This window comes from Macrotis lagotis, chromosome X (genome assembly GCF_037893015.1).
Source record: "Macrotis lagotis isolate mMagLag1 chromosome X, bilby.v1.9.chrom.fasta, whole genome shotgun sequence".
Lineage (NCBI taxonomy): Eukaryota > Metazoa > Chordata > Mammalia > Peramelemorphia > Peramelidae > Macrotis > Macrotis lagotis.
In genome coordinates, this window is record NC_133666.1 from 532,835,385 (window position 1) to 532,861,961 (window position 26,577).

A 26,577-nucleotide genomic window follows, 5' to 3' on the forward strand; every position below is an offset into this window, starting at 1 on the left:
ACATCAGGTTACCTTTGGTTTCTGTTATTAATTGGTTATTTTAAAACTACTTCCATAACAATTCCACTTACTCAGGTTACTGAGTACAACTGTACTTACCCAGGTTAAAGTACGGATTTCTAATAGAGTTTAGTTTTTGCAAGGTAATGGGGTTAAGTGATTTGCCCAAGATCACACATTTAGATAATTATTAAGCATCTGAGGCTGAATTTGAGCTCAGGTCCTCCTGACTCCAGGGCCAGTGATCTATCCATTGTGCCACCTAGCTGCCCCCAATAGAGTTTTAAAAGTTTTCTGAGAATTGCCTCCTCTCTCCAGCCCCAAGGGATTTAGGAAAATCCAGGAAAGAATGATTATATACACATGGGAATTTTTTCTTTATTCTTTACTTGTTTCATAAACTCCCTTAGCATTTACATTACTTTACTCAGTATATACTCTTGTCTGAAACATTCTTACTAGGTATTAAAAGTATCAGTTGTTTTGCCCAATCCTATATTGTGGTTATCATTAAATAATAAGTCAGTAAGATTTACTGTGGGTGAGGTATTTCCTCTATTAAATTCCTATTTATGGTTCAGGGAGGGCCATAGGTGCTTTTCTAGAGCTAATCTTTGCTTCTGCAAATTAATTTATGTAAAATTCTATTTCAGATTGTAGGAATAAAAGGACAGTGTTGTTTACTTTAATGACAGTCAAAGAAGAATGGCCAGAGTAGGATTTATTGTTTGAACATTGAGACTTGAGAGTTGGAAAGAAATGAATTTAAAACTTTTTGGATATTGGAGGATAGTCTTGCTCTAACCTCCAATATGACACTTGGAATTTCTTTTTTTTTAGGTTTTTTCGAGGCAAATGGGGTTAAGTGGCTTGTCCAAGGCCACACAGCTAGGTAATTATTAAGTGTCTGAGACCGGATTTGAACTCAGGTACTCCTGACTCCAGGGCCTGTGCTTTATCCACTGTGCCACGTAGCCACCCCAACACTTGGAATTTCTAATGCACTTTCTGATTATACCTAGTATTTTGGTTATTTTTGAGTCTTGGTATACCCAATTAGATAGTAAACCTACCAGAGATCAAGTTCTGACATTCTTTTTTGAATCTTAACAATTATTTTCATATTGTAAGTAATCAATGAATATTTGATAAGTGAATTTAGGAATCCTTGCTAAAGAAATGGGGTTTAGGGTGAAGGATAGAGCCAGAGGCAGTGAAAGAAACCAGATTATCTTTCCAAAATTCATTGACAGGAGTTCAAGTATTTATATAAGCATGAGCTCTCAAGAAAGGGACAGGGGGGTGGGAAGATGTGTAGATAAATAGAGAGACAAATAAACTAATCTGTTGACCCTAAACAGGAAAGTTTAGTGCCCTGAACAATTCTGACCATAAGTTACTATAGAGAGCACACTAACCTGCAATGGAAAAGGAAGTTTTCTTAATTAGAAGTTGCCCATATGGATGAAGTCACAAGTCCACTCCCAATCCAGATACTCTTAAAATGTGTGGACATTCCAATTATGCTTTGTATTTAACTTCAGATTAATATACATACAACATACACACACAGAGAATTGCACATTCTTGATTAGAAAAGTAAGTCTAACAAGGTATGAATGTCCAAGTGTTGCTGGCTTTAGAAGGTGGAAAACATTCATCAGTGTGTCTCACTGGAAGTTCTGTGATCCAGGGAGGATAAACCCCTGGAGAATATTTTTCAACCTGTGTTTTTGCTGCATCCTCAAACCACTGACAGAGTACCCAGAGTATTATTCTCTGTAGAGGTATATAGATAATGTCAGTAAAAATTAAGTACCTATGAAATAACAGGCTATGGTAAAAAGAATGGTAAAAGGAGCTCTCAATCGAATAAGGGAGACAACATGCAAATGATTATGTACAAACAAGCTATATGAAGGATAAATATGAAATACCAGAAAGAAGGCACTTGAATTAAGTGGGATTAGGAAAAGTTACCTGTAGAAGGTGAGATTTTTTTTTTTTAGCTGGGACTTGAAGGAAACCTAGGAAGCCAGAAGGTGATTCAACCATCTCATGACCAAATTCTAGTGCATAAATAAAAAGGATCCAGGTGGCATTTGGGCAGTGGTGCTAGGAGGTTATTTTAGGGGGAAAGAGAGAGAATTAACTGGGGCAGGGGAGAGCATTACTCTTTTTCCCTTTTCTCCTTACCAAAAATAGAAGTAGTACTCTATATTACCTCCCTCAGCCTCTATTTTCCCAAACCGGGGACTTCTAGGTTTTTGTAATACAACATGGAGTCCATTTTTCATGTATCCTTTCAAAAAGTCAATTTTGTCTTTGGGAACACATGCATTAATGGGTAGGTTCAAATTAAATTCATTTAAGGTCCTTCAGAGAAATGGTTTAGGAATTATAAAAGGTCTTTAACTTTGATTTAAATATTAATATTATTGCAGATAAGCTTTTCTCAGGAATATCCTTCATAATTACTAGACTTTTGTCTAGTACTGTTTCCTAAGATGTGTAGTCTTTATTATGGTAAAATACTAGGAAACTCTCTTTTAAAGGAGCTCCATAGTGGCCTTTGAAGTTGAAGACTGATAGAATAGTAAGAGATCTAGAAGACTGATAGTAAGAGATCTAAAAATCTACAGCTTTGGGGATGTAAGTTTAATTTTTTTAAAATTTTTTTTCCCAGCAAAATAATAGGAGAAAGTAAAGTAAAAAGAGATTTTGTTGAAAAGGTCCAAGGGATCTGAATTGGAATCTATTCTGAATTTAGTAAAGGATGAAAGAGAATTGAAAGAATGAAGTCTATAGTGAAATATAATTCCTCCCCTGCTCCTGTGATGCTTTTAGAGTACATCTAAGGAAAATTTTTCTAATTCTGTGGACCTATGTCTGGGGTACAAAATAAGATCCTAGAATTTAAATAAAAGATAATCAGTTCTTTCATTTTACAGATGGAAAAACTGCAAGGGATTTCAGTGATTTGCTCAACTCAACTACTTAGTGGCAGAGGTGGGGAGTAGAACCCAGGTGTTTGTATTTCTTGTTCATTGTTCTTTCTTCTACTCCCATGTGACACTTCCTGGAGGGAATATAATTAGTCACTTTTTAGAGATCAAAATAAAAATGATAACTTACTCTTCTGGGTAAACCCCAAACAGAGAATCAACCTTTGCCTTAAGGTCAATAATAAAGTTCTTTTTTTTTTAATTTTTAAAAATTTGTGTTGAAATTTATATTATTTTCATTTCCAAATGTATTTCTCCCCTAAATCATACCATGTAAAGGATTTAAAAAGAAACAAAGCAAGGCAATCAATACATCAACATTGCCTGAGAGTATACACCATTATTCCACATCCAAAGTCTCTGAAATAATGGGAAAGAGGTGAAATTTGTTCCTCAGGCCATATACTTGGTCATTAAAAATATCTAGTCTTCAGTTTCATTCTTTTGTTGTTATTGTTCTTTCTAAGCTGAATTTCTACTTTCAACTATGAACCAAGACAAATCTCAAAAAATCTTGATGGATTATTGGTTTTAACAGTTTTGCTTTAGAGAAAGCCATGCCCATCTGTAAAATGGACTATAGAGCAGCTAGGTGGTACAATGGCTAGAGCACTGGCCCTCGTGTCAGGAGAACCTGAGTTCAAATCCAAATTCAGACTCTTGTATGTCCTTGGGAAAGTCACTTAACCCCTTTGTCCCCCCAATGGACTACATAATTTCTTAGCTATCTTCTAGATTTAACATTTGGTGCATGGATCAATATGACCCTATAAGCCACTTCTAAGTAGATTTCCTTTCAAATTCTCCAAAGATAATCATAGAACAGCTCCTTAAGATAAGCTCCAAAGTCTTCCTGAAGTTTCAAGCAATTAAATTTTCGATAAATAAAAGTTTGATATTTGATTTTCAAAGGTTTGACTGTGAGTCCTGGACTTTTGGCCTTCTCTCTATTTATTTCCTTCTCATCAATCTTGGATTTCTTCTTTTTACTTATATCCTTTGATCACTTATCTCTTAGAGAAGGGCTCGTTATATATTTGAATTGCTTTCTTTTTGCCCAGCTAGATTTTCCTTCTAATTTTTGCAGCTTTCATTTTTGTTTTTTAAACAAATTAATAATTTTTTGCAATTCAAATGGCATCTTTTGGTATATGGCAAGATCTTTAAATTCTCTACTGCATGTTCTCAAGTTTATTAATGTCCTTCCAAAAATTGTGGTATCCATAACTCTGGCCATGGTCTCAGTCCACTGGCCTTGATGGATCCACCATGACAGTAGATGATCTAATTTAATATTATCTCTAGGAATGCTGAAAGCATTCAAGAATGTAATTCAAGAATGTGTATTATACTTCAAAGTGTTAAAATATCTATCTACAAGTTTTGCAGTGATTCAGAGGCTACTTAGTCAACAGGGTACAGAGAGTGTTATTTAACTTTGTCCAATAAAATTCCATACTTATAAAAGAAGTTAAAAAAGAAATAATACCCAGGCCACTTGATGGATTTCAAGAACAGATTCAGAGATACCAAGATTTTTTTTTTGAAAGATAAACTATGTCTTCATGAATTTGGTAAAGTGCACACACACACACACACACACACACACAGACACACCATCTCAAGTGTCTAACCATCATAACTATTTAGGTAACTGGGAATTGAATTAATCAATCCAAAGTTTCTATAGTCCCTGTTCTCTAGGCTGGTTGCTTCACAAGCAAGATGAATACCAGTTGAGGCTTTTCATCCTCTTCCTATATTATAGGGAGCTGTTGGTTTTCCCAGATGTTCTAATTTTCTGTGTTCATATCTGATGTAAATAACTGGTGTAGCTTTGTGTGGGTGACTACAGACATGGTGCTAGATAGCCTACAAAACAGGACACTGTTGTCCTAGGCCTGATCTCTTGTTCAGGTGGTTTGAGCTGTAGGTAATTCCCTGAATCATCCATTCCTTTGTGTGCTTGTTATTAAAAATCAGTTTTGCTCCTGGGCCATCTAATGTAAGCATAATATGCTCCTTATGCATCACTTAACCTCAAATAAACTCAACAATGAGGAATCCAGATGAAGGCATGCAAGTGTTTAAAAGCAGAGAGGATGATTCATAGCCATGGAGGCAGCAAGCAGCTGGTATCCTTTTACCCTCCAGCAGCCTGAAGTTAGGGGGTGTAGGTTCCAGGAGCCAAGAATATGTCAGTTTGAGGCACAGGTGCAGTGGGATTATGATATTAATTATTAGTTTCTTTTTAAAATTTTACCTTTCCTAGATTAACCTAGATTAATTTAATTCAGGCTGTACTTGACACTGATAGTCAAGCAATGAACACATATTTTGTGCAAGATGATGCACCTGGTTCTGTGAGTGATGCAAAGGTGTATACTATCAGGTCCCTAAACTCAAGATGCTTGCAAGCTAACCACAGCGGAGATAAGGCATGAACACATTAGATTATGAAGCAGCATGAGTGATCAGTGATTTAAACACCAGCATGGTATCCCACAACTATTCCACAACTGTTGTTCTAACACATCAGAAGAGTTTTCCATAAATGATCATTGGGTTCCTGTACTAATACCATAATAGGCTACTTAATATATATCTTACAGCTGGTATACCATATATTTTTCATGGAAAACAAAAGTGTATTGGCTAGTACTTTAGTTGCTGAACTGCGTACTGGAAGCTCTACAAAGAGGTATACTCTTCAATTCAGTTTCATTCAACACACACCTCTCAGAAAATATATGAAATGTGAAGGACTCATAGGAATCCTTAAACAAATATAGAAAACATATAAAGGAACTTAATCATGTTTTAATTCCCCCCATTGCTTGGCACAGTACTTTGACTATATTAACCATTTAATATTCAATATTAAATATGCAGTATCTGCCCTACAATAAGAAACCATTTTTGTATTAATCTAGACCACCTGAAGAGGTGGTCCACCCACAAATTTAAAGATTGGGATATTCCACCCTGCCCTCAAGCTCTAGTGCAATAGATTGAGGTGATCTCTGATTGCCTCTATGAGTCACTACTGATTTAAGAATGGAACTTTAGTAATCCTATTATGCTTAAGCCATAGCAATGCAGTTCCTTTCCTTTGTGTTTTGAAATTCTAAGGATTTATCTGCTGCGTTAAAACCAGGTTTGCTAAGATATTTTAAGATTTCAGTGTCTAACCCTATGCCCACCAACCTAACCAGATTAAAATGTAATTGGAAAAGGTGAGCAACATAAATAAAAATACTACAAAGATAATGTTAATTTGTGCTTTTCTAAGTCAATACACAATCCATAGAGATCTCCTTTCTTTTTGATTTTGACATCCCTGTTCCAGGATAATTACTCCCAGAAATTAAAAAGAATATGTAGACATTTGGGAATCTTTAGATTTTTTTTTTTGCCAACTGAAAGCAAAATTTCATTCTCTCAAGGTTCATTTTCAGATGGCCTAAATCAAGGGTTAACACCTTTTCTTGTGAGTTAAGTAATGAAATCATAATTATTCCAGTTCTATAGATGAAGAGATAGTGTTGTTGTTAGTCCTTTATTCTCAAAAAGGACCAGTAACATTAGGAAGATGTTGTCTTGACTTCCATGTGAATTGGATTTGAATGGGGTAAGCTATACCTCACTCTGTCCTGCAGTCATCAGTGGCAAGACATAGGTCTGGATGGTTGATAATGGCTCTGATGTTGTGGGAGACTTTTGGCTTTTTAAGCTAAGGTCTTTCTAAATCTGCTTGTCTGAGGCAACACCCTTTTAATAATTAAAAATAAGAGTTGAAGCAAAAAAAAAAATAGTTTGCCTTCACTAAATCACTCTGATCCAAGCTATGAGCAAGTGAGGCTTGGACTGGGATCTCTCATTGGCTAATCAGTGAAAGCCAGGATGATTTTTGGGTTTAAAAGTATTTTAATCACAATGAGTTTTTTCAAAGACCGAAATGTCAACAATATCAAAAGAATTAATTTCTAAAAAGTTAAGAAGGGAGATTTAGCAGTACCAGTTCTTAAACTATATTATAAAGTAGTAATTATCAAACTGTCTGCTATTGGCTAAGAAATATAATAGTAGATCATTGCAACAGAGTAAACATTCAATTTACAGCAACAAAAAAATCCCATGGAAACCTTGTATTTGACAAATATAAAGACTTAAGATTTTGGTATAATAATTCATTATTTGGTAAAAATTGTTGAGAGTTAAACCCCAAGAAAGGGGATAGTAGGAAACATCAGCATCACAAAAACCTTAAGCTTAGGGAACAAATAAATGAGAGGAATTGGATCTGATTAAAAAGAGGCAAATCATAGCTCTCACTTACACCTGGAAGGATTAAACTCAGTGCTGAAATACATGTATGGATGTTCATTTAGTCAAAATAAAATATAGGTAAAAAAATATAGGTAGAAATTTCATGGTTAGCTTTGTACATAAAAGGGATGTATTTTTTTTTAAGGTTTTTTCAAGGCAAATGGGGTTAAGTGGCTTGCCCAAGGCCACACAGCTAGGTCATTATTAAGTGTCTGAGACTGGATTTGAACTCAGGTACTCCTGACAGGGCCAGTGCTCTATCCACTGCACCACCTAGCCACCCCAAAAAGATGTATTCTCAGGAGGAAATCCAGGAACAAGAACAGCAAAGTGGAGATAGGGAAGTGAGGTAAAGGTCAAGGGAGTGAGAAAAACATGTCATTACAGTAGGAATATTCTTCAAATCACCTACATGGAAAGAAAAAAGAGATGAAGTCTGGAAAGCATGCCACAAGCCTGAAACAGAAATATAAAAAATTACTGTGGCTTTCTCACTTTCAAAGGCTGATCTGCTAATAATTTCTTGTGTTTATACTAATTTCATCCTGAAAAAAGTAAAAAATCAAGAAGGAGAAGTTCTATTCATGATTTGATTTTCTTTTTTCTAACAGGGAGGAAATAGTGCTACAAGTATGCCCAGTCAAACAAGCAATTTAGATTTGGGGGATGCAGATTTCTAAAGCATTAGAGGAAGCATGGGTAGGGTTTCATGGGCTATAATTCAAGAGTGAAAAACAATGGAAGATGTTCAAGAAAATTCTGAAGACATAAAGGGAATAAATTTCAATGAGAAAGAAAAATGTGATTTTTCTCAATAGAACATGGAAACAATCCAAGCAGGATCATATATATTCATATATATATATATATATCTGATGCAGGGCAAAGTGGAAAAAGAGGAATATAAACATGGCATGATCCTATTAACTCCAAAAGGCAGAGCTATTTATTTTTTCTCTTGTTTTTGTTTTCTTTGACAAGAAAGGCAAACTTTTATACTAGAAATTTTGAAAAAACAATTAAGGATCAAAAGATTTTAAGAGAATACTTATGGCTGTGCTTATTGAAATTGTCACCTAGGTCCTTATATGGGACATATGGTTGATGAGCAACTGTCAGAGATCTGTAAAAGATCAGGGCAGATAGAAAAGAAAACATTTTGCAAAGAACCAGGAGAAGAACTTCAATAGGTTGTGCCAGACTAACCTGACTTATTTTATTGACCAAATTACTGAACTAAAATTTGTCTGTACCTATAGTTTTGAAGAGCTTTACCTAAAACATTTCATACTATTCTAATAAAAATGGAAATGTGCAGATTATACACTAACACAAATCAATGGATTCAAAATTGGCTGAATGACTAGACTCAAAATGTATTTATAAATGGCTTGTTGTTAGTATAGTGGGTCTTCAGCAGAATACCCTTTAACTTTGCAAAAAGATATACATCCATTAACAATAGATATAATTAGCCATAACAGAAATATATTTAACAACTTAACATTAAGATCCCTTTGACTTTATTCAGCTGAGTAAAGTTCCTATCGAGATCCAATATCTCACTAAGCATATGAGAAACCTTCCAATTCCTCTGTATTCAAACAGTGAGGAAGTATCATGCACAATCTGAACCATGAGTCCTCTGAGTCAATCAAGACTCCAGAAGTAAATCATTACTTAATATTTATATTTTTATTTTATTTTTAATTTATAGTACAAAACAAGAATTTCTGTAATATAGCATAGTAAAAATTATTGTGCTTGAAACTGCCAATCTAATGCTTTTCCTATAATAGTTATCATGTAAATATCTTTTTTCCTTTTTTTCCTTTTCCCCCACTCTAGAGATAGTTACCATTAGACATATGTGTGAGTGTATGTGTGTATATGTGTTTTAAAATCATTCAGATGAGGAAACTGACCTAAATGTTTAACTGAGACTTGGACCCAAATAGGTCTTCAAACTCTAAAAGTCATTACTATCACGTTTTCTTTAAAAACATTATCTTATTATGTAATTTTGCTATCTATATCTTATACTTTATTTTTCTTCCTTAAGGATATGATTTTTCTCTCTCATCACGTTCAAATTAGATTAATGTATACCATGGAAACAATGTAAAGACTAACAGACTGCCTTCTGTGCGGGGTGGGGGAGGGAATCAAGATTAGAGGAAAAATTGTAAAGCTCAAAATAAATAAAATCTTTAAAAAAGGGAGGAAGAAAGTCCTTTGCTTCTTTTTTGTTTAATAATACAGGGTGTCTCAAAAGTCTCAGTGCAGTTTTAAGCCAGAAAACTTAAAATTTCAATATTTTTGCAAAGAAAGTTGTTTTTGTTAACTTAAGTATCACATTTTACATTTGTTTGTTTATTATTGCTTTAAAATTTGAAAAGGAAATAATCTTGGGTATTGTAATAAAATGACATTTAAAAAGCATAAATGCTCTTGGAAGATCAAATGTAGTATGAATTACTTTAATCAGTTAAATCTGATTGCTCTCTTAGACTGTCCTTAAGCTCAGGGAACTCCTTGAGAACCCTTGTATTTTTAAACTTTGTTGTGTATACATAGGTCTCCTAACACTGTCCTCTATATATAAAGTAGGTTATTAATAAGTTTTTATCATATTTGTATAGTTAATAGAAGTAGGAATTTTAATTTGGGAAGGAGTCAGCAGAAAAGAGGAATAATTTTGGGATGGGGAATTTGGAGAGGGATAGATCCAGGTACTCTTGTCACAAGAGAGTATCATAAGGTCTCTAAAGTATGAGGGGGGACAGAAGAACAGAAAGGAATGTAGCATTCTCAGCAAATAAAAATTTGACTTGTTAAGAATCTTTGCTTTTCTTGGGGACTTAGTAGCAGAAAGTGCCCTTTGTATTACTTTATTGCCTCAGGCATCAGATTCAAGCTGGGGAAACTGGAAAAGGGACTATTTGAGTGCAAAGTGGAATAGAATATTGAACAAAATAACTTTAACAGTTATGTCTACTAGAAGAATTGGTCTATTTTCTAGTCTAGATGTTTTGAAAATTTGGTTTCTGGAGAAACAGTTAAATTTGCCCTAATCTAAATACTCTGTTCTAGCAACTTTTTTTTTAAAAAATATAAGTTATGAAAATGGGGCCATCTGTTTTGATAAGGAAAATTCTTCATCTGGAGCTTCCTCTGTGAATGAAATTACACATTCCATTTTTCAAAAATAAATACTGTACTTTAGAAGTTTTAGTTCAAAGATTAAGCTGGTACAGTAGCAGGCTATTTTTGAATTTCTCAAAGATCTAATTTTCTCAAAGTTTTGATCCCTCCTGTGCCAGTATTCTCACCATCTACTGAACTTAAATAAGAGATGCAAAAGTCTTCTGAATGATCTCATTTGGTTATAATCCTGCTAACTTGTATGACACCATTCTCAAGTTATTAGGGACAGCTGATCTATGAATGAATGAAAAGCATATATTCTGTCATTTGAAAGATGTCCTTTAAGTTTTCTTTTGGGTAAACTCTATGCACTTCCTTTTTTTTTAGAAGAGGGAAATATTTGGGATTCAGTTAGAAAAATGTATTAGGCATCTGCTGAACATCCATGGAATATATAAATTAGAAACAGCACAATATCTACCTTCTTTGAGTATGCAATCTATTCTGGGGTCTGTACCAAGTACAAGAATAAGAATGATATAGATCATAGAGTATTAGAGAAGAAATCTATAAAATGCTCTAAGGAAATCTGAGGAGGAAAAGGAAGGTGGAGAGGAGAGGCAGATCAGAGACTTCTTAAAAAAGGTCATCTTAAAGTGGTTTGTAAATTCATACATAGAAGTTTTAAATTGTCTACATGGGAAAGTCCCTAAGTATAATGTAACTGATAAATAAATAAATATGCTAGTTGTAAGGGAATAATGGCTGTTACTTAACTAGCATGGTGATACCTCTGCCAGGTCAGATGAGAAGAAAGCCTCTTTTAAAGTAATTAAACACCCTTGCCAAATAGAAAGCATTGGGACTATGGTTAAAGCCAAGCTAAAAAAATATTGTAAAAGATAAATTCCTTTTAACTTCATTCTGCACTTCAGGGAAGGTAAGGAAGACCTGACTGCATGTGACACAAAGCAATTATTTCATATCTCCTAGTACTAACTGAAAACATCTAGATAGCTCGTAGTTTGTGGTATATTATTTTCCCCATGTTGAAGATGTGTATGCAGTTCACAGGATTTGACTGCTAAAACCTTAGTATTCTTTGACACTATGCTCTTGCACCACAGCAACTCCCTGCATCGCTCACCACACAGTTATGTGATATTGCACATAATTTCTTGATGCCTTGACCTTCTTATTCACTGAAGGAAGGATCTAAGGAGAACCTTAATTGACCAGTTTAATTCCAACAAACCTTAGTAGAATCATAGAATTTAAAGCAATAGGAGACCAGGCTCTTTTAGTCCAAGGCTTCTTAACTGTTTTTTGGTGTGGGTACCTGCTTGGCAGTCTGGTGAAGCCTTTTCAGAATGATATTTTCAAATGCATAAAAATTCTAAAAGTGCATAAAATAACATATAGGATTACAAAAGAAATTAATAATGTGAAATAGTCAATTTTTTAAGTTCAAGGTCACCAGATTAATAATTATTGAATTCTGGAACACAGAATCATAAATTTGCCAGTGAAAGAAACCTTGGAATCATTCATTATCTTTTTCTTTAAACTTCCCTGTTACTGTACTACCCCATCTTCCCTGTTCCCCAGGCTTACAACTTAGGAGTCATCCTGCATCCTCACTATCCTTCACCCCACCACATCTAAATGATTGCCAAGGACTGTCAACTTCACCTTTACAACTTATCTCTGATTTATACATTTCCTGCTCTCCTTTGTCACTGTCATCACTCTACTGCAGGTCCTTAGCACCTCATGCTTCTTGGTGGGTCTCTGCCCACTCCAGCCCATCCTCAATTCAGATAAGTGAATTTCCTAAAACACAGGTCTGGCCATGTCACTTCCCTACTCTCCTATTACCTCAAGGATCAAATACTAAATATTCCGGCATTCAAAGCCCTTCATAACCTCATCTACTCCTGCCCTTCCAGTCTTCTTACACTTCCTTCCTTGCTATGGCAAGTGACACTGGTCTACGGACTGACTGGCAGTTCCACAAATAAAATACTCCATCTCTCAGCTCTGGGGATTCTCTCTGACTTTCTTCTATTTCTGGAATTATCTCTGTCCATTCCAGTGACTGACCTCCCTGGCTTCCTTAGTCCCAACTAAAATATCACTTTTTACCAGCACCTTCTCCAACCCCTCTTAATTTCAGTACCTTCCTTCTGCTAATAATTTCCTATTTATCCTCTATATATAAGCTGTGTGTAGCTTGTTTTTCAAATACTTATTTACATTTCTCCCCTATCAGACTGTAAACTCCTTAAAGGGATTGTCTTTTGTCTTTTTTTAAAATTTCTAGACTTGCAGCATAATATTTGGTAGAAACTAGATGCTAGAGAAATGCTTATTGACTGATTAATGCCTCATTCAGCCCCTCCCAAACTAAGATCCAGAAAGGTGATAGGGCTTGGCCAAATTCACACAGACTTAATAAGTCACAGAGTTTTTAGCCCAGTCCTTAACCTGAAATCCAATCATCTTCCTACTCCTTTCAGGCAGCTCCATAACACAATGGGTAGAACATCAAGCCTGGAGTTAGGAAGACCCATCCAGTTCAAATATGGTCTCATACCCTTACTAACTGCATGATCCTAGGCAAGTCACTTAACCCTGTTTGCCTCAGTTTTTCTCATCTGTGAAATAAACCAGAAAAAAAATATCAAATCACTCCAGTATCATCAAAGAAAACCCTAAATAGGATCACAAAGAGTCAGATACAACTGAACTTCAGTCAAATCATAGCATCAAATGATTTAGAGTTGGAAGAGACCTTCAAGTTCTAGCCCAACTCACTCATTGAAACCCCAAAAGTTAAGATGATAAAGAACCAGAGACAAAGACACAGCTAGGATTTGTTAGATCACAAATAGCTATGTTCTTGACTAAAAATGGGGAAGCATGGTAAAAGGTAGAGATAAGGAAGAAGAGATATAGATAGAGATAATAAAATAGTCTGTTCCTTTCTTTAAATGATTGATTCTTGGTTCTCATTTTCAATGGTATATATAAAAAAAATCAGCAATTTGAAACCAACTAATTTTATAATTTGTGGTTATTATAACAAGGACTTAGACTTAAGCTTATCAGTTTTCTAAGTAGTAAATAGTAAGGACAAATATTAAAAGAGAAATTTTAACACACTTGTTACTGTCAGTCATTTTAATCATGTCTGACTCTTCATGACCCCATTTGGGGTTTTCTTGGTAAAGATACTGGAGGTGTTTGCCATTTCCTTCTCCAGTTCATTTTATAGATGAGGAAACTGAGGTAAACAGATTAAGTGACTTGTCCAGGGTTATGCAGGTAATAAATGTCTTGAGGCCATCTGTGAACTCAGAAGGATGAGTCTTTATAACTCCAGGCTTGGTATTCTATCCAGTGCCACATCTTTTTGCCCAGAGACAGGAACTATATTCAAATCTCTTTCCCCTGGAATGGAAATTCCTTGAAAGGCAAGATTATCTTTTTTGCTTGCCTTTGTATTCCCAACTCATAGCCCAAGTGCCTGGCACATAATAAATCCTTAATAAAAGTTCTTTCTATCAATGTGTTAGCTAACTAGGTAATTGATTTCTAAGATTTAAAGAAAATCATTTACAAGACAGAGTTACTCCCCATTAAGTTGTGAAAGAATATGAACAAATAATTCTCAAAAAGATTGTAAACTATTTACACGACTTTTAAAAAATTGTTCTAAGTAACCAATGAGAATCTAAACAATAAAAGTTTCACCTCACACTTGTGAATTGGCAAAGAAGACAGAATATGGCAATAATAAATGTTGGAAATACAGCAAATAGGCAAATTAACATTTTTGGTAGAGCTGTAAAGTGAAAATATTTAAAACAGTTCTTGCTCTATAGTAGTTATATTCTAAGCTATGAATGTGATTAAATAAATGTCGCAGAGATTCTCCTACTAGTCATATGTGTCAAGGAAGTACAAGACAGAATATTCATGATCAAACTTTATGGTAGCAAAAATCTGGAAACAAAATAACTGTCCATGGATTGGGGAATGGTTGGACAAATGAGAAAGGTTAAATAGTGAGGATTCAGGGAAGCAAGGGAAGACTTCAGTAAAATGATGGAAAGCGACTTAGGAAAAACAGGAAAAACAATATGCACAATGACAATTATAATATAAATGGAAAAATGAAAAGCAAAAATGGACATGCTGTAATTTTGATGATTAAGTCATCCCGAATAAGAAATCCCTCCTGTCTTGGTTATACAAAATTCTAGAAAACAATTTGCAATTATCAGTCATTGAACAAGTATTTATTAAGTACCTATCATGTACTAGCCACTAAGAATGCAGTTATCCTTTTCCCATCTCAACTTACTCCATTGCAGTTTCAATGTATCATGGTCAGCATAAGAAATAAAATGAGAATTTTGGGTGAGTTTTGCAGGAGCCACAAATGACATGGGAAGACCAATGGATGATGTAGAACAATTTTAGATACTCAGACTATATTGTATATAGTATTGTATAATAACAGCATACTTTATCTTTTTTTAATACCATAATAATTCAGACTTATTCTTTTGTAAGGAGGGTCATAAATTTTACATGAATTTTCTAGATTACAAAGATTTTGTTACCCTATCTCCTGTGATGTCAAAGAGATAACAGTTCAAAGAAAAAAATGAAATGATCTCAAGTCTCAAGAAACTTTTATATTCTATGCTAAGAATATGATTAAAATACTAAAGATATCTTTTTTGGTTGATATACAGGTTAATTTGCTGAACTGGTTTTTTCCCTCCGTTTTGGATGCAAGGTTGGCCTACTGGGTTGTAGTATGGGAAAAAGAGTAATACATTTGGAAATTAAGGGGATTATAAATTCAAACTATCAAAAAACTAGATTCTATGAAAAAATAAATTCTATGAAATTATAATCCTTTTATTCATAAGACATTGTAAAATTCAAACTTCTTTTGAGGACAGGAAAAAAGCATATGATGGTGATTTACTTACATTATTTTCTCATAACCTTTTTTCCCTGTTTACTGCAACACATGCTGTTTGTTTAGGTGAGATTTAGCAAAATTTGCTTCATAGAGGTTTTTTCCAACTTACTAAATGACATTGGTCTAAAATATTTTAAATGAAATCTATGTGAATATTTCCCTTTCTTGTAGTATAAATGTCTTAATAGCACATGTAGCATGGGGTATATAAATTGAATGCTAAATTCATCTAAATGTTTTAGTCATTTGCCCTATATTATGGCTTAAAGGTCATTTTCCTTTTGTGTACATATATTAACATTTATCTCCTGCTTGTTTTCGAACATTTAAGAGGATCCTAAAGGATAATGTCAAAAAAAAGTTGAAGCTAAATGAAAATAAAACCTAACTATTGTCATACTCTTTGGATTACATGCAAATACCATTCATGGCTATTTATTTCACAGTTCTATTTTATTTTCTCTTTTCTAGTGGGATCTTGTGTGTGATTCTGCCTGGAAGGTCCATATTGCGAAGTTTTCTTTATTGGTTGGCCTAATCTTTGGCTATTTAATAACTGGATGTATTGCTGACTTGTAAGTACCAAGACTATCTAGAGAAAACTTGTCAATGCTCTTTCCTTGTTGCTAAATGTCTTCTGTACAGTATTTTTGACTCTTAAAGCAAAAAATTAAGTCAATTATATGGGTGATTTAGCACAAAAAGTATTAATTAAAGTGGCAGTTCCCAAACTTTTTGGTCTAGGGAAACATTTATACTCTTAAAAATTATTGACCCCCCCAAGAGTTTATTAGGTTATTGTAGGCTATATCTATTTACTATTCAGAATTAAATATCAATTAATCAAAATTAAAACTTATAGTATTTTTGTGAAAATAATTTTGACCGAATAGACTCCCCTATTCTATAGGTCTTGTGGACCTCTAGGATTCCCCAAACCACACTTTAAGAACCATTGAACTAAAATTTGTAGAGTGTTTTGAAGTGAAACTTGGGACCTCATGATTTTGATTTTATCAACTTCAATATAACTCCTTCTTCTCCCATACTCTTGTACACCCTAGCTTCCATTGTCAGCATATTGACAACAATTCACAATACTTTTCTTTTGTCCCCTACCTTCCAGCTTCTGTCTAGATGGGGGAAACCCAAGGTAACTAGTTACAGTCAGAGACAGTGGATTGATAAATGCTCAGAGGAATCATGATGGTTATAAAACTTAAAAGGAAGCACTTGTTGTGGGACTGAGAAATCCAGGAAAGCCATTGTCAGACTTGGGTCCTTTGAAAGATGGATTACATTTGTATAGGAAGAGGAGAAGGTTATTGTCAAGCAAAGATCTGGATATGTGAATGAGCATAAGTTAATACTAATAACCAACATTAATATGGTCCTTTTAGATTTGCAAAATGATTCAATCCTCACAATCATCTTATCCTCATTTTATAGATGATGAGTGAAATGGAGTGCAATTGGAGTCAGAAAGATTAAGTGGTTGCATAGGTAGCAAATATTTAAGGTGCTATTCAAACCCTAATCTGCCTGCATATTATCCACTAGAATATTACACTATTCTAGGATCAGTGAAGAGAAGAACCCGACTAGAATAGAGGGAGTAGGGACAGCTGGGGGTACAGTACAGAGCTGAGCCTCTAGTATGATCTTCCTTAATTCAAATCTGACCTCAGACACTGACTGTGGGACCTTGGACAAGTCACTTAACCTTGTTTGTCTGTTTCCTCATCTGTAAAATTATTTGGAGAAAGAAATGGCAAACCACTTCAGTATCTTTGCCAAGAAAATCCCAAACAGGATCAGAAAGAGTTGGAAAAAACTGACATGACTAAATAACAAATAGGAGAGCAAATTTGTTCGTTTGGTTAGGTGAGGTGGATAGATCCATTACAGCTTAGACAGTTGGAAAGTCATGATTACTGGGACTGACAAATTTGGACTTTGTCCTGTTTTTTAAGGTCTTTTCATTACATGACGCTTTTTTTTGTGATGACTTTTGAAATGACTAGGTTAGCCAAGTAAAAAACACATGGTTGAATTTTGTTTTGTTTTTTTCTTAAACAAACTTTGGATTAATATAGAATTTTTTATTCATATAGAAAATAATGGCATAACACTTTTAACACATTTCTAATACCTTTTAACAAAAAGACTTCAGAATCTTCTCTGTACCTGTACTTACTAAACCCTACTCTGCTTTACCTAATCATCTGTATTAGAAGAGACACAAAAAATATCAAATATCTGAAGGAGTTTTTAATCTTTTTTTTTTGTATTATGGACTCCTTTGGCATCACATGAAGTATATGAACCCCTTTTCAGGATTATGTTTTTATATGCAAAAAATAAAATACTTAGGATTTTCACAAAAATGAATTATGTTAAAATACAGTTTTCAAAATGTATTTTTCAAAAACAGTTCAGACCCCAGGTTAAGAACCTCTATTCTAAAGTGATAACAAGTCCTATTCTCTTAATTATTCATGTACTTGTTAGTAACCCCTAAAGAAAGGGGTTAGGAAGATGGGAAGTCATGCTGAAAAAGACATAAGGCACCCTGCTTTCTAGAAACACTTGGAGGAGACTTTGTTTTCACTTTGTGCTTGTTCCCAAGCCAAAAAAAAAAAAAAAGAAATGTTTGCTTTGGGAAAGAAAAATATCAATTGAAGATGTGGAATTTTATGATGGAGTCGTTCTGGGATCAGCTTATAATTAGTTACAAAGCACTTTTCCTCCCAAGACCCAAAAGGCAGGTAATTTCAACGTGGATATTTTTGTTTTATATATGATGTTTAATAGGTTCAGTGAGACTATTAGCAATCAGTCCAATTTCACACAGCTAGGTATTCTTTATCTATGCCATGATGTCTGGTTCAGGACTTGTCTCTAACATTTGTGATTTGGATTTCCCCCCACATGTAAAACATAAATTTGTTTCTTTCATTGTGCCTATAAAGCAAAGATTTTTATTAGCTTTTCTGGTGTTCTGGACTACTTTGATAGTCTGTTATGATTCCTTCTCAGAATGTTTTTAAAATAAAAATAAATGAAGAATTAATTAATGAATACATAGGAATGCTAAGAAATTAATTATATTGAAATACAGTTATGAAAAATTTTTTTAAGTTTACAGGCACCTCCTCCCCACCCCCAAATTTAAAACCCTTGAATTAGGGTCTTATACTATAATTCAGACATTTTTGTGCTCATTAAATGTTTATTGTTCATTTGAATGAGATTTTGGAGTGATACAGTGCTATACACTCTGAAGAAAATAGAAGGACAAATAAACCTGGCTTCCCTTTGCAAGACAGATCAAAAATCTAATAGTGTAACTTAAATCTCTTTGTGTCCTCTTCTACTTTGAGAAAATCTTTGCTTCTCTTGGCAAAATGTGAGGGCATAAATGAGCAGAGCTTATTTGAATTCTGACTTTCTGAGAAACTGCTCACCTTTCCCTAGTTGAGTTTGGATGCTGTGCTTTTTGAGTTCAACCCTTTTTGATTTTATTCCCAAGTTAAACATTGCTTAATTAAAAAGAACAGTATATAAAGAAAAAAGAAAAACCACAGATGTCACTGCTGCTCAAATGTGCCAAGAACCTTTATTTGGTTTTTGTGGCTATTTGTAAAGTAGTCTGAAGATTGTGTCTGTGAGAAAGAGGCCTCTGTTACATTGTGCATTTAAATAATAAATTTTTTTTCTATGTTCAGTTTTGGACCAAACTTCTCTAATAATAGTAATAATTCACATTGCAAAGTAGTTTACATACAATATTTCATTTGATCCTTTCAGCATCCTTATGAAATGGGCATTATAATTATCTACATTTTAGAGATGAGGAAATAGATTCAGAAAAGTTAGTGATTTGCCCAGTGTCAAACAGAGAAGTCTTCTTGAATATAAGTCTTCCCAAACCCAAGACAAATGCTCTATTCACTGTACTTTATTTAATACTACTATATAGTAATGTACAAAATAATGAGTTATTTTTTAAATGATTGTTTTTCATGAATGAAATCAATATACTTGACAATATATTTTAAAAGCAATAGATACTTCTTAATTCTCAGAACAGACTGGGGATTGTAATTATCCAATCTGCAAGAAAAAACACTGTGACAGAGTTCTGAATCAATGGTGCTTAATTAAAGGGGCTATGGCCCCATCTAATGAAGTGGGCCTCAGATTTTCCTCATGATCTGAGATACCCCTTGTCCCAGGACCTGGTTTTTTTTATAGGGTTTGATATCCAAATATACAAAAAGGGCAGTTAAAATACAGACTCATTGGTTGAAAGACCTTGCTCTTAAGGGCCAAAATTGACATCAGGGGGGTGGGAGACATGGTGGTGCCCAGCTGGGTGAAACATGAGGCATCTTCATTGAATAGTGATAAGATGACCATGTACTCATGTTGGACAAGAAATTGTTTTGGAGCTATAAAAATAAATTGAAGGACTTTCCAAAGAATCAAGAAACAATTCCAAAGAATTCCACCTTGCTGAGTTGGACATGGAGTTTGAGTAAAACAGTATGAAGATATCGTTGTCACCGTTCTTGTGATTGTGCAAGTGAGTTTCATAAACAAATAGTGAACATTACATCTAGTTTGAGGCCCACTATAAAGACCTATGATAATACATATCTAATCTAATTATCCCTATATGATTTATGTAATATAGCAAATTAATTTTTAATTCTGATTGGAATAGATCCAAAATGATTCAAATGAATCATTTCTTACTGTAGCCCAACCTATGTTGTGATAGGCCTGGGAGAATAGAACAAGTGTGAAGAAAGATAAGACCATAGGAAACACAGAAATATATATCTGGGGTATTTAATTTGTTGTTATCTTCTGTGGAAAAAGTATTTGCCCCCCCCCCCCCCCACAGGATTACATACTGAGAATCATTTCACCATTACTAGAATGGATTAATATTAAACCATTTGTACTTACTAGCTCTGTCTGCCTTGTAACCCCGGCAGCCAGCCAAGGATAAGGATGCAGACAGAGAAGTTAATTGACCAGCACACAGACTGAATGGACAACTTTGGCCTCATTAAAGTGGTGTTCTAATCAATTGACCTAAAGTGGTCACTTGGATGGTAATGAGCTACTAGTCACTATATTCCAATGTTCCAAATGAAATTTTTAAACATTATGGATCTTCTTTCTAGGGCAACTCTTGCCTTACTGGCTAGTCATTAGACAGAGACTAAAATTCTTTTAGCTACCTAGATGATATGGTATTTGAAATAGAAAGGAGCTTTATCTTTGGTTATAATTCTATTCAACAAACTCTGTGTGTGTGTGTGTGTGTGTGTGTGTGTGTGTGTGTTTCTCCTCATCCCTAGCACATAAGAGCTTTGCACAGTTGGCATTTAATAAAGGTTAATATAAGTTTTTCTGTTCATATTTCTCTCAAGTACTTTACATTCAACTAGAGGTTAAATACAAGCTAGCCTGATACTGTAAAAGTCTATCCTTTTGGGGGCGGCTAGGTGGTACAGTGGATAAGAGCACCAGCCCTGGAGTGAGGAGCACCTGAGTTCAAATTCGGCCTCAGACACTTAATAATTACCTAGCTGTGTGGCCACAGGCAAGCAAGCCACTTGCAAAAACTAAAATAAATAAATAAATAAAAGTCTATCCTTTTTAGCTAGAATTTTTCCTTATGATATTATGGCAGCAAATCAGAAGCATTAAAATTATAAATAATCCAAATGACAATAAAAATGACACATGGCAGGCATAATGAGGCTCAGCTCCAAATTGACATCTGGGAATCTTAGGACAGTGTGGAGAAAAAGAATTGTATTTAAAGATGAAGGAAATGATCAGTCCTACAGAATTAGCTTAGTCAGGGGTGCCAGTGATAGAGTTGAAGGAAGCATGTGAAGTCAAGATATATTCTTCCTGTCAATGAGTCAGTGAACATTTATTAAGATCCTTCTATGTGCCAGACACTGCTAAGCAGTGGGGGTTACAAAGAAAGGCAAAAGACGATCCCTGTTCTCAATTGGTTCACAAATACAAACATGTTCAGACAAACAGGATAAATATAAAATGCTATAATCAACAGAGAGAAGTTACCAGAATTAAGAAAGATCTGGAAAGCTCTGTAAGAAAGTGAGATTTTGTTGGAAGTTGAAGGAAGTTGAAGTTGAAGAAAGACTGGGAAGCCTGGAGGTAGAGATGAGGAGGAACAGTCTGTGAAAATGCCCTATAATCCTCACTCATTAGCTTCCAGGAAAAAGCTTCTTAGAAAGCTTAGACAGGGTTTTATAATAGTACCCTACTCTCTTCTCTCCCACCTTCTCCAGGGAGAATTTGGAAGGTTTGGGAGTTGAAAGATTAATTGCATCTCTTCTTATTCAGTCTATCACCATTAGGACCACTCCTTAGATACATTCTAAAACAATGAAAACAGGCTTACCTTCAGTGACAGCCTTGGGTATTTCAGGAAAAGACCCTGTGTCTCTTAAAATGCCCTTTCTTTCTACCAGAAATTTCTTTAATGGAGACCAGGTTTTTTTTTATTCTATGGAGATAAAAGGCTTAAAAATACAATAGTTGGTATGCTTATAAAATTTGCAGATGAAACAAAGCAGGAAGGGATAACTAAGGCTTAGGAAGACTGAGTAGGATTCAAAGAGATTTTGACAGGCTAGAACACTAGACTGAATCTAATCAGCTAATTCAATAGGAATAGGTGTAAAACATAATAATTAGGTTCAAAAAATCTACTTCACAAGAATAGGATGGGAAAGGTGAGTATAGTTAGACAGCTATTTTTGTCTGAAAAAAGATTGGAGGACTGGTTTCAGTGTTTATCAGCTCCCTATGAGTCAAGGATAAGCTATGTTGGCCAAGAAAGCCAATGTCAATTTAGGCTACACTGAGAGGCATAGCACCCAGAAATAGGATGGTGATGGCCTCAATCTGATCACTTCCATATTATTTTATTTAATTCTGGGTGCTGCATTTTAGGAAGAATTTTAATAGCTCAGAAGTGACCAGCATAGCAAGCTGGCTTCATGATCCTCTCACGACTATCATTTCAAGGAATGAAAAATGAAGCCAGTCTGTGTGTGTGTGTGTGTGTGTGTGTGTGTGTGTGTGTGTGTGTGTGTGTGTGTGTGTGTGTGTGTGTGTGTGTGTGTGACCAGCAAAAGGAGATGATCTAGGCTTGTGGCAGATGTAACAAACAGACACTGGTTGGTATATCTCAAATACTAAAAGAAAAGAAGTTACTAACCCCCATTCACATCGGCATTTTTCCCCTATCTCCCAGGGAATATGTTTGGAAAATATGGTCAAGAATATTATAGGATGAGGTAGCCTGGAAGCATTATAATCTGTTTTAGTGAAGGAATTATCCTTATCATCGAAGTAATAGCTCTAAGAAAGTGACTTTAAATAACATGAAATTCTCAAGTTACAAAATTCTCTGGCCACATTTATTCCATCTGATTTTCATGATGATCCCTAAGTAGAAAGTATATTAGATTGTGAACTCCTGCAGGGCAGAGACTGTCTTTTGCCCCATTTTTGGTATTCCCACCACTTAGCAAAGTTTCTGGTAAACAGTAGGTGTTTTATAAAGGTTTACTGACTGAAAAGTGAATGTTGTATTATTCTCAGTAAACTGAGATCTCAAGTAGTATTTCTTCAGTAGTTCTTCATTTATTTATTTTTTTTGCAAGGCAAATGGGGTTAAGTGGCTTGCCCAAGGCCACACAGCTATTATTAAGTGTCTGAGAGTAATTATTAAGTGTCTGAGACCGGATTTGAACCCAGGTACTCCTGACTCCAGGGCCAGTGCTTTATCCACTGCACCACCTAGCTGCCCCCTTCATTTATTTTTAATTTGAAAGCAAAAAGTCTATGAAGGGGATCTCAGATATCTCAGAAATGCAAATAGGCACTGAGTTAAGCCAAACTAACTCTTAAGAAATGAATAAGCTATACTCAGGGGGCGGCCCCCAGTTTGTACACTTGTTGACTTTAAGCTCAGTCCAAGGTTCATTTCTTTTCTCAAGTCATATGGCACAAGGGTGTGTCAAAGTTTATGTTTGAAGAGTTATTAACTTTGCTGTAGTACCATATAAAGCAGAAGAAGAAATTAAACCATTTCTCTTAATAATGTAAAGAGCACTTGATGACTCTAGGGACCTGGATTCTAGCTCCAGTTCATCTACTTGCTGGTTTTGTGTCTTGGCAAATTATATAACTTCTCCAGATCTGTCAGCCTTATCTGTAAAATGACTGTATACTGAATGAGACTCGTCCACTTCTCAGAATCCCAAGTTTCCTTCAAAAGTCAGATCAAGTACAACTTTTTATTTGAAGCCCATCCTGATTTCCTCCCTCCCCCCAGCCACTAGGTTTCCTCCTCCTGATCCTTCTCTATCCATTACCTTACATAGATCTTGTGCATATTTTATACATTCTTACACAGATATGTGGTCTCTCCTCAGAATGAGCTCTTTTGTGGCAGGGAAATTTTGATTTTTGTCCTTAGCTCCCCAGTGCTTAGCATAATCTCAGACATACAGTAAATGTATTTTTAAAAATTTGTTCATTGATATTAGATTTTCTTGAAAGACAATATAGTAAATCTCTGGGTTTAGAGTCTTAGAGACTCAAATTCTATTTCTGATACCTGCTAGTTGGGCAAACCTGGGCAAGTCAGGCTCTGAGTGTTGGAATTTTCATTCTTGTTGTATAAAAAGAAAGATAAGCAGAACTATCTACCTCACAGGGTTCATCATGAGGATCAAGGGACATAATGTCAATATACACTATCAACCTTAAAACGGGCAGCTAAATGGCACAGTGAATAGAGCTCCTGGTTTGAAGTCAGGAAATGTGAGTTCAGATCCAACCTCAGATACTCTAGTAGTGTGATCCTGCCATTTACTCATGATGAGCTGGATGATCTGGTAAGATGAGCTGGAGAAGGAAATGGCAAGCCACTCTCGGATCTGTGCCAGAGAAACCCCCAGACAGGGCCACAAAGAGGCGGACACAACTGAAAAACAGCAAAATCTTAAAATGGCATATATACATTATTATTATTGTTATTGTTATTATTATTATGTAATTCTATGAGATTTTTGTGCAACTTTTATTTTGGGCATCTCTTATCACATGAGCTATAATGATAGTCATGGTTTTTTTTTTTCAGGGTTGGACGGAGGCCAGTGCTACTCTTTTCCATCATATTCATTCTGATCTTTGGGCTGACTGTAGCGCTTTCAGTAAATGTGACAATGTTCAGCACACTCAGGTTTTTTGAAGGATTTTGCCTGGCTGGAATAATCCTTACCTTGTATGCACTGAGTAAGTACCAATTTTCCAAACCTATAGTGAAAAGTAAATGAGATGTGCTAAGGAAGTAGTTTTAGTAAAAGAGTTTAGTGTTAGGCAATGAGCACACATGCTCTTGTCTTAGAAAGGAGTTGCTTTAGGAGATTCAAAAAAAAACATCCTGCCTTTTAACTATGGGTTAAGGCTTCAGGAGCTAATAGCTGTTTGCTTGTTTGTTTTTTTTTTCCTTTAACAGGGACTTCAGCAAATAAAAAACAAATGGGGATACTGCCCCTTTATCTGGAAGATTTGGAGTTAGCTCACACAACCAAAACACATGAGGTTTAAGGATGCAGACTCAATTTCCCTTACTGTCTTTGGACTCAGTATTAAAAACACTTCTGGATTTAAGTTGTTAGAAATCATGTACAGTATTAGATGGTACATGCTTAGGACTTCACTCTTGATTTATTTTTGACAGCCCTTCTCATTGAGATTGTTCAATATCTCATATTTCCACTTCCTCATGTGTCTATATAAGTTTCTGGAATTGTTTGGACATGAGTTATAAGCTGTAACACAACAAAGAACTGAAAGATAGAGTGACAAATCTGATTGATTGCCTCTTGGACTTTTCTTTCATGTGTTTTTTTCCCCTGTAAAGTTTTTCTCATTTTTCTAAATGTCATTGGATATAACTTTTGTTGCAAGAATAGATCAGAATTTTCAAAAAAATCTCATTCATCTGGGTGTTTAGTCTTGCTTGCTTGAAACTTTTGTTTAAAAGGGAGGTGGAGAAGAGATTCTCTGAGAAACAAGTGGCAAATGAAAGTTTATTTAAGATTCTCCAAGCAGCAAAAAGGAAATGAAAGTCTGTTTAAGCTATTCCTAAGAGAGGCAGGAGAAGAGTATGCCATCTTCAGCCTTCACCTCAAAAATTGTGAGGAAAAATAAGTTACATCAGAATCAAGTCAGAAAAAAGAGATTGTATGGCACAGGTACATTTAGAGGGCAAAGTTGCATTGTAAATTTCAGTGAGCCTTGAACTCATCCCTGAATATCAGGCAAGAGTAATTAACATGGTAGATAGATAGGAGAAGAGAGGAGATGAAGTTTTGGAATAGTGAGTCAAGGCAGAGAATATATGGTAGACCTGGCAGCAGAATAAACAGCATTTTGGAAAGAAAGGTTGGCAAAAGTTATTGTGTTAATAGGCTATAAGGGAGGCATTTCTTAGTAGAGCACAGCAATATAGTTAGGTTTTACTCTTATTTTATTCTTTCTTAAACTGTTTTTTGAATTTTACAATTGTTCCCCCAATCTCACTTCCTTCCCCCACCCCTCACAGAAAGTAGTATGAAAGAAATCATATCCTTAAGGAAAAAATAAAATATAAAAGATAGCAAAATTACATAATAAGATACCTTTTTTTTTTAATTAAAGGTAATAGTCTTTGGTCTTTGTTTAAATTCTACAATTCTTTCTTTGGATACAGATGGAATTCTCCATTACAGATACCATAAAATTGTCCCTGTTTGTTGCACTGATGAAATGAGCAAGTCATTAAGATTGATCATCAATCTCATGTTGCTGTTAGGGTGTACAATGTTCTTCTGGTTCTGCTTATTTCACTCAGTGTCAATTGATGCAAATCCTTCCAGGTTTCTCTGAATTCCCATCCCTCTTAGTTTCTAATAGAACAATGGTGTTCCATAACATACATATAACACAATTTGTTCAGCCATTCCCCAATTAATGGAC

At 34.9% G+C, this 26,577-nt stretch overlaps 1 protein-coding gene across 3 annotated transcripts in view; it reads left to right on the forward strand.

Moving 5' to 3' along the window:
* SLC22A23 (solute carrier family 22 member 23) overlaps positions 1-26,577 on the forward strand; it is a 263,993-nt gene that overhangs the window by 40,180 nt on the left and 197,236 nt on the right. For all 3 annotated transcript variants that reach the window (XM_074208810.1, XM_074208811.1, XM_074208809.1), the window contains exons 2-3: positions 15,955-16,058; positions 24,695-24,849. In XM_074208810.1, the coding sequence (XP_074064911.1) occupies positions 15,955-16,058; positions 24,695-24,849 (259 nt within the window). The remainder of the gene's footprint in view (positions 1-15,954; positions 16,059-24,694; positions 24,850-26,577) is intronic.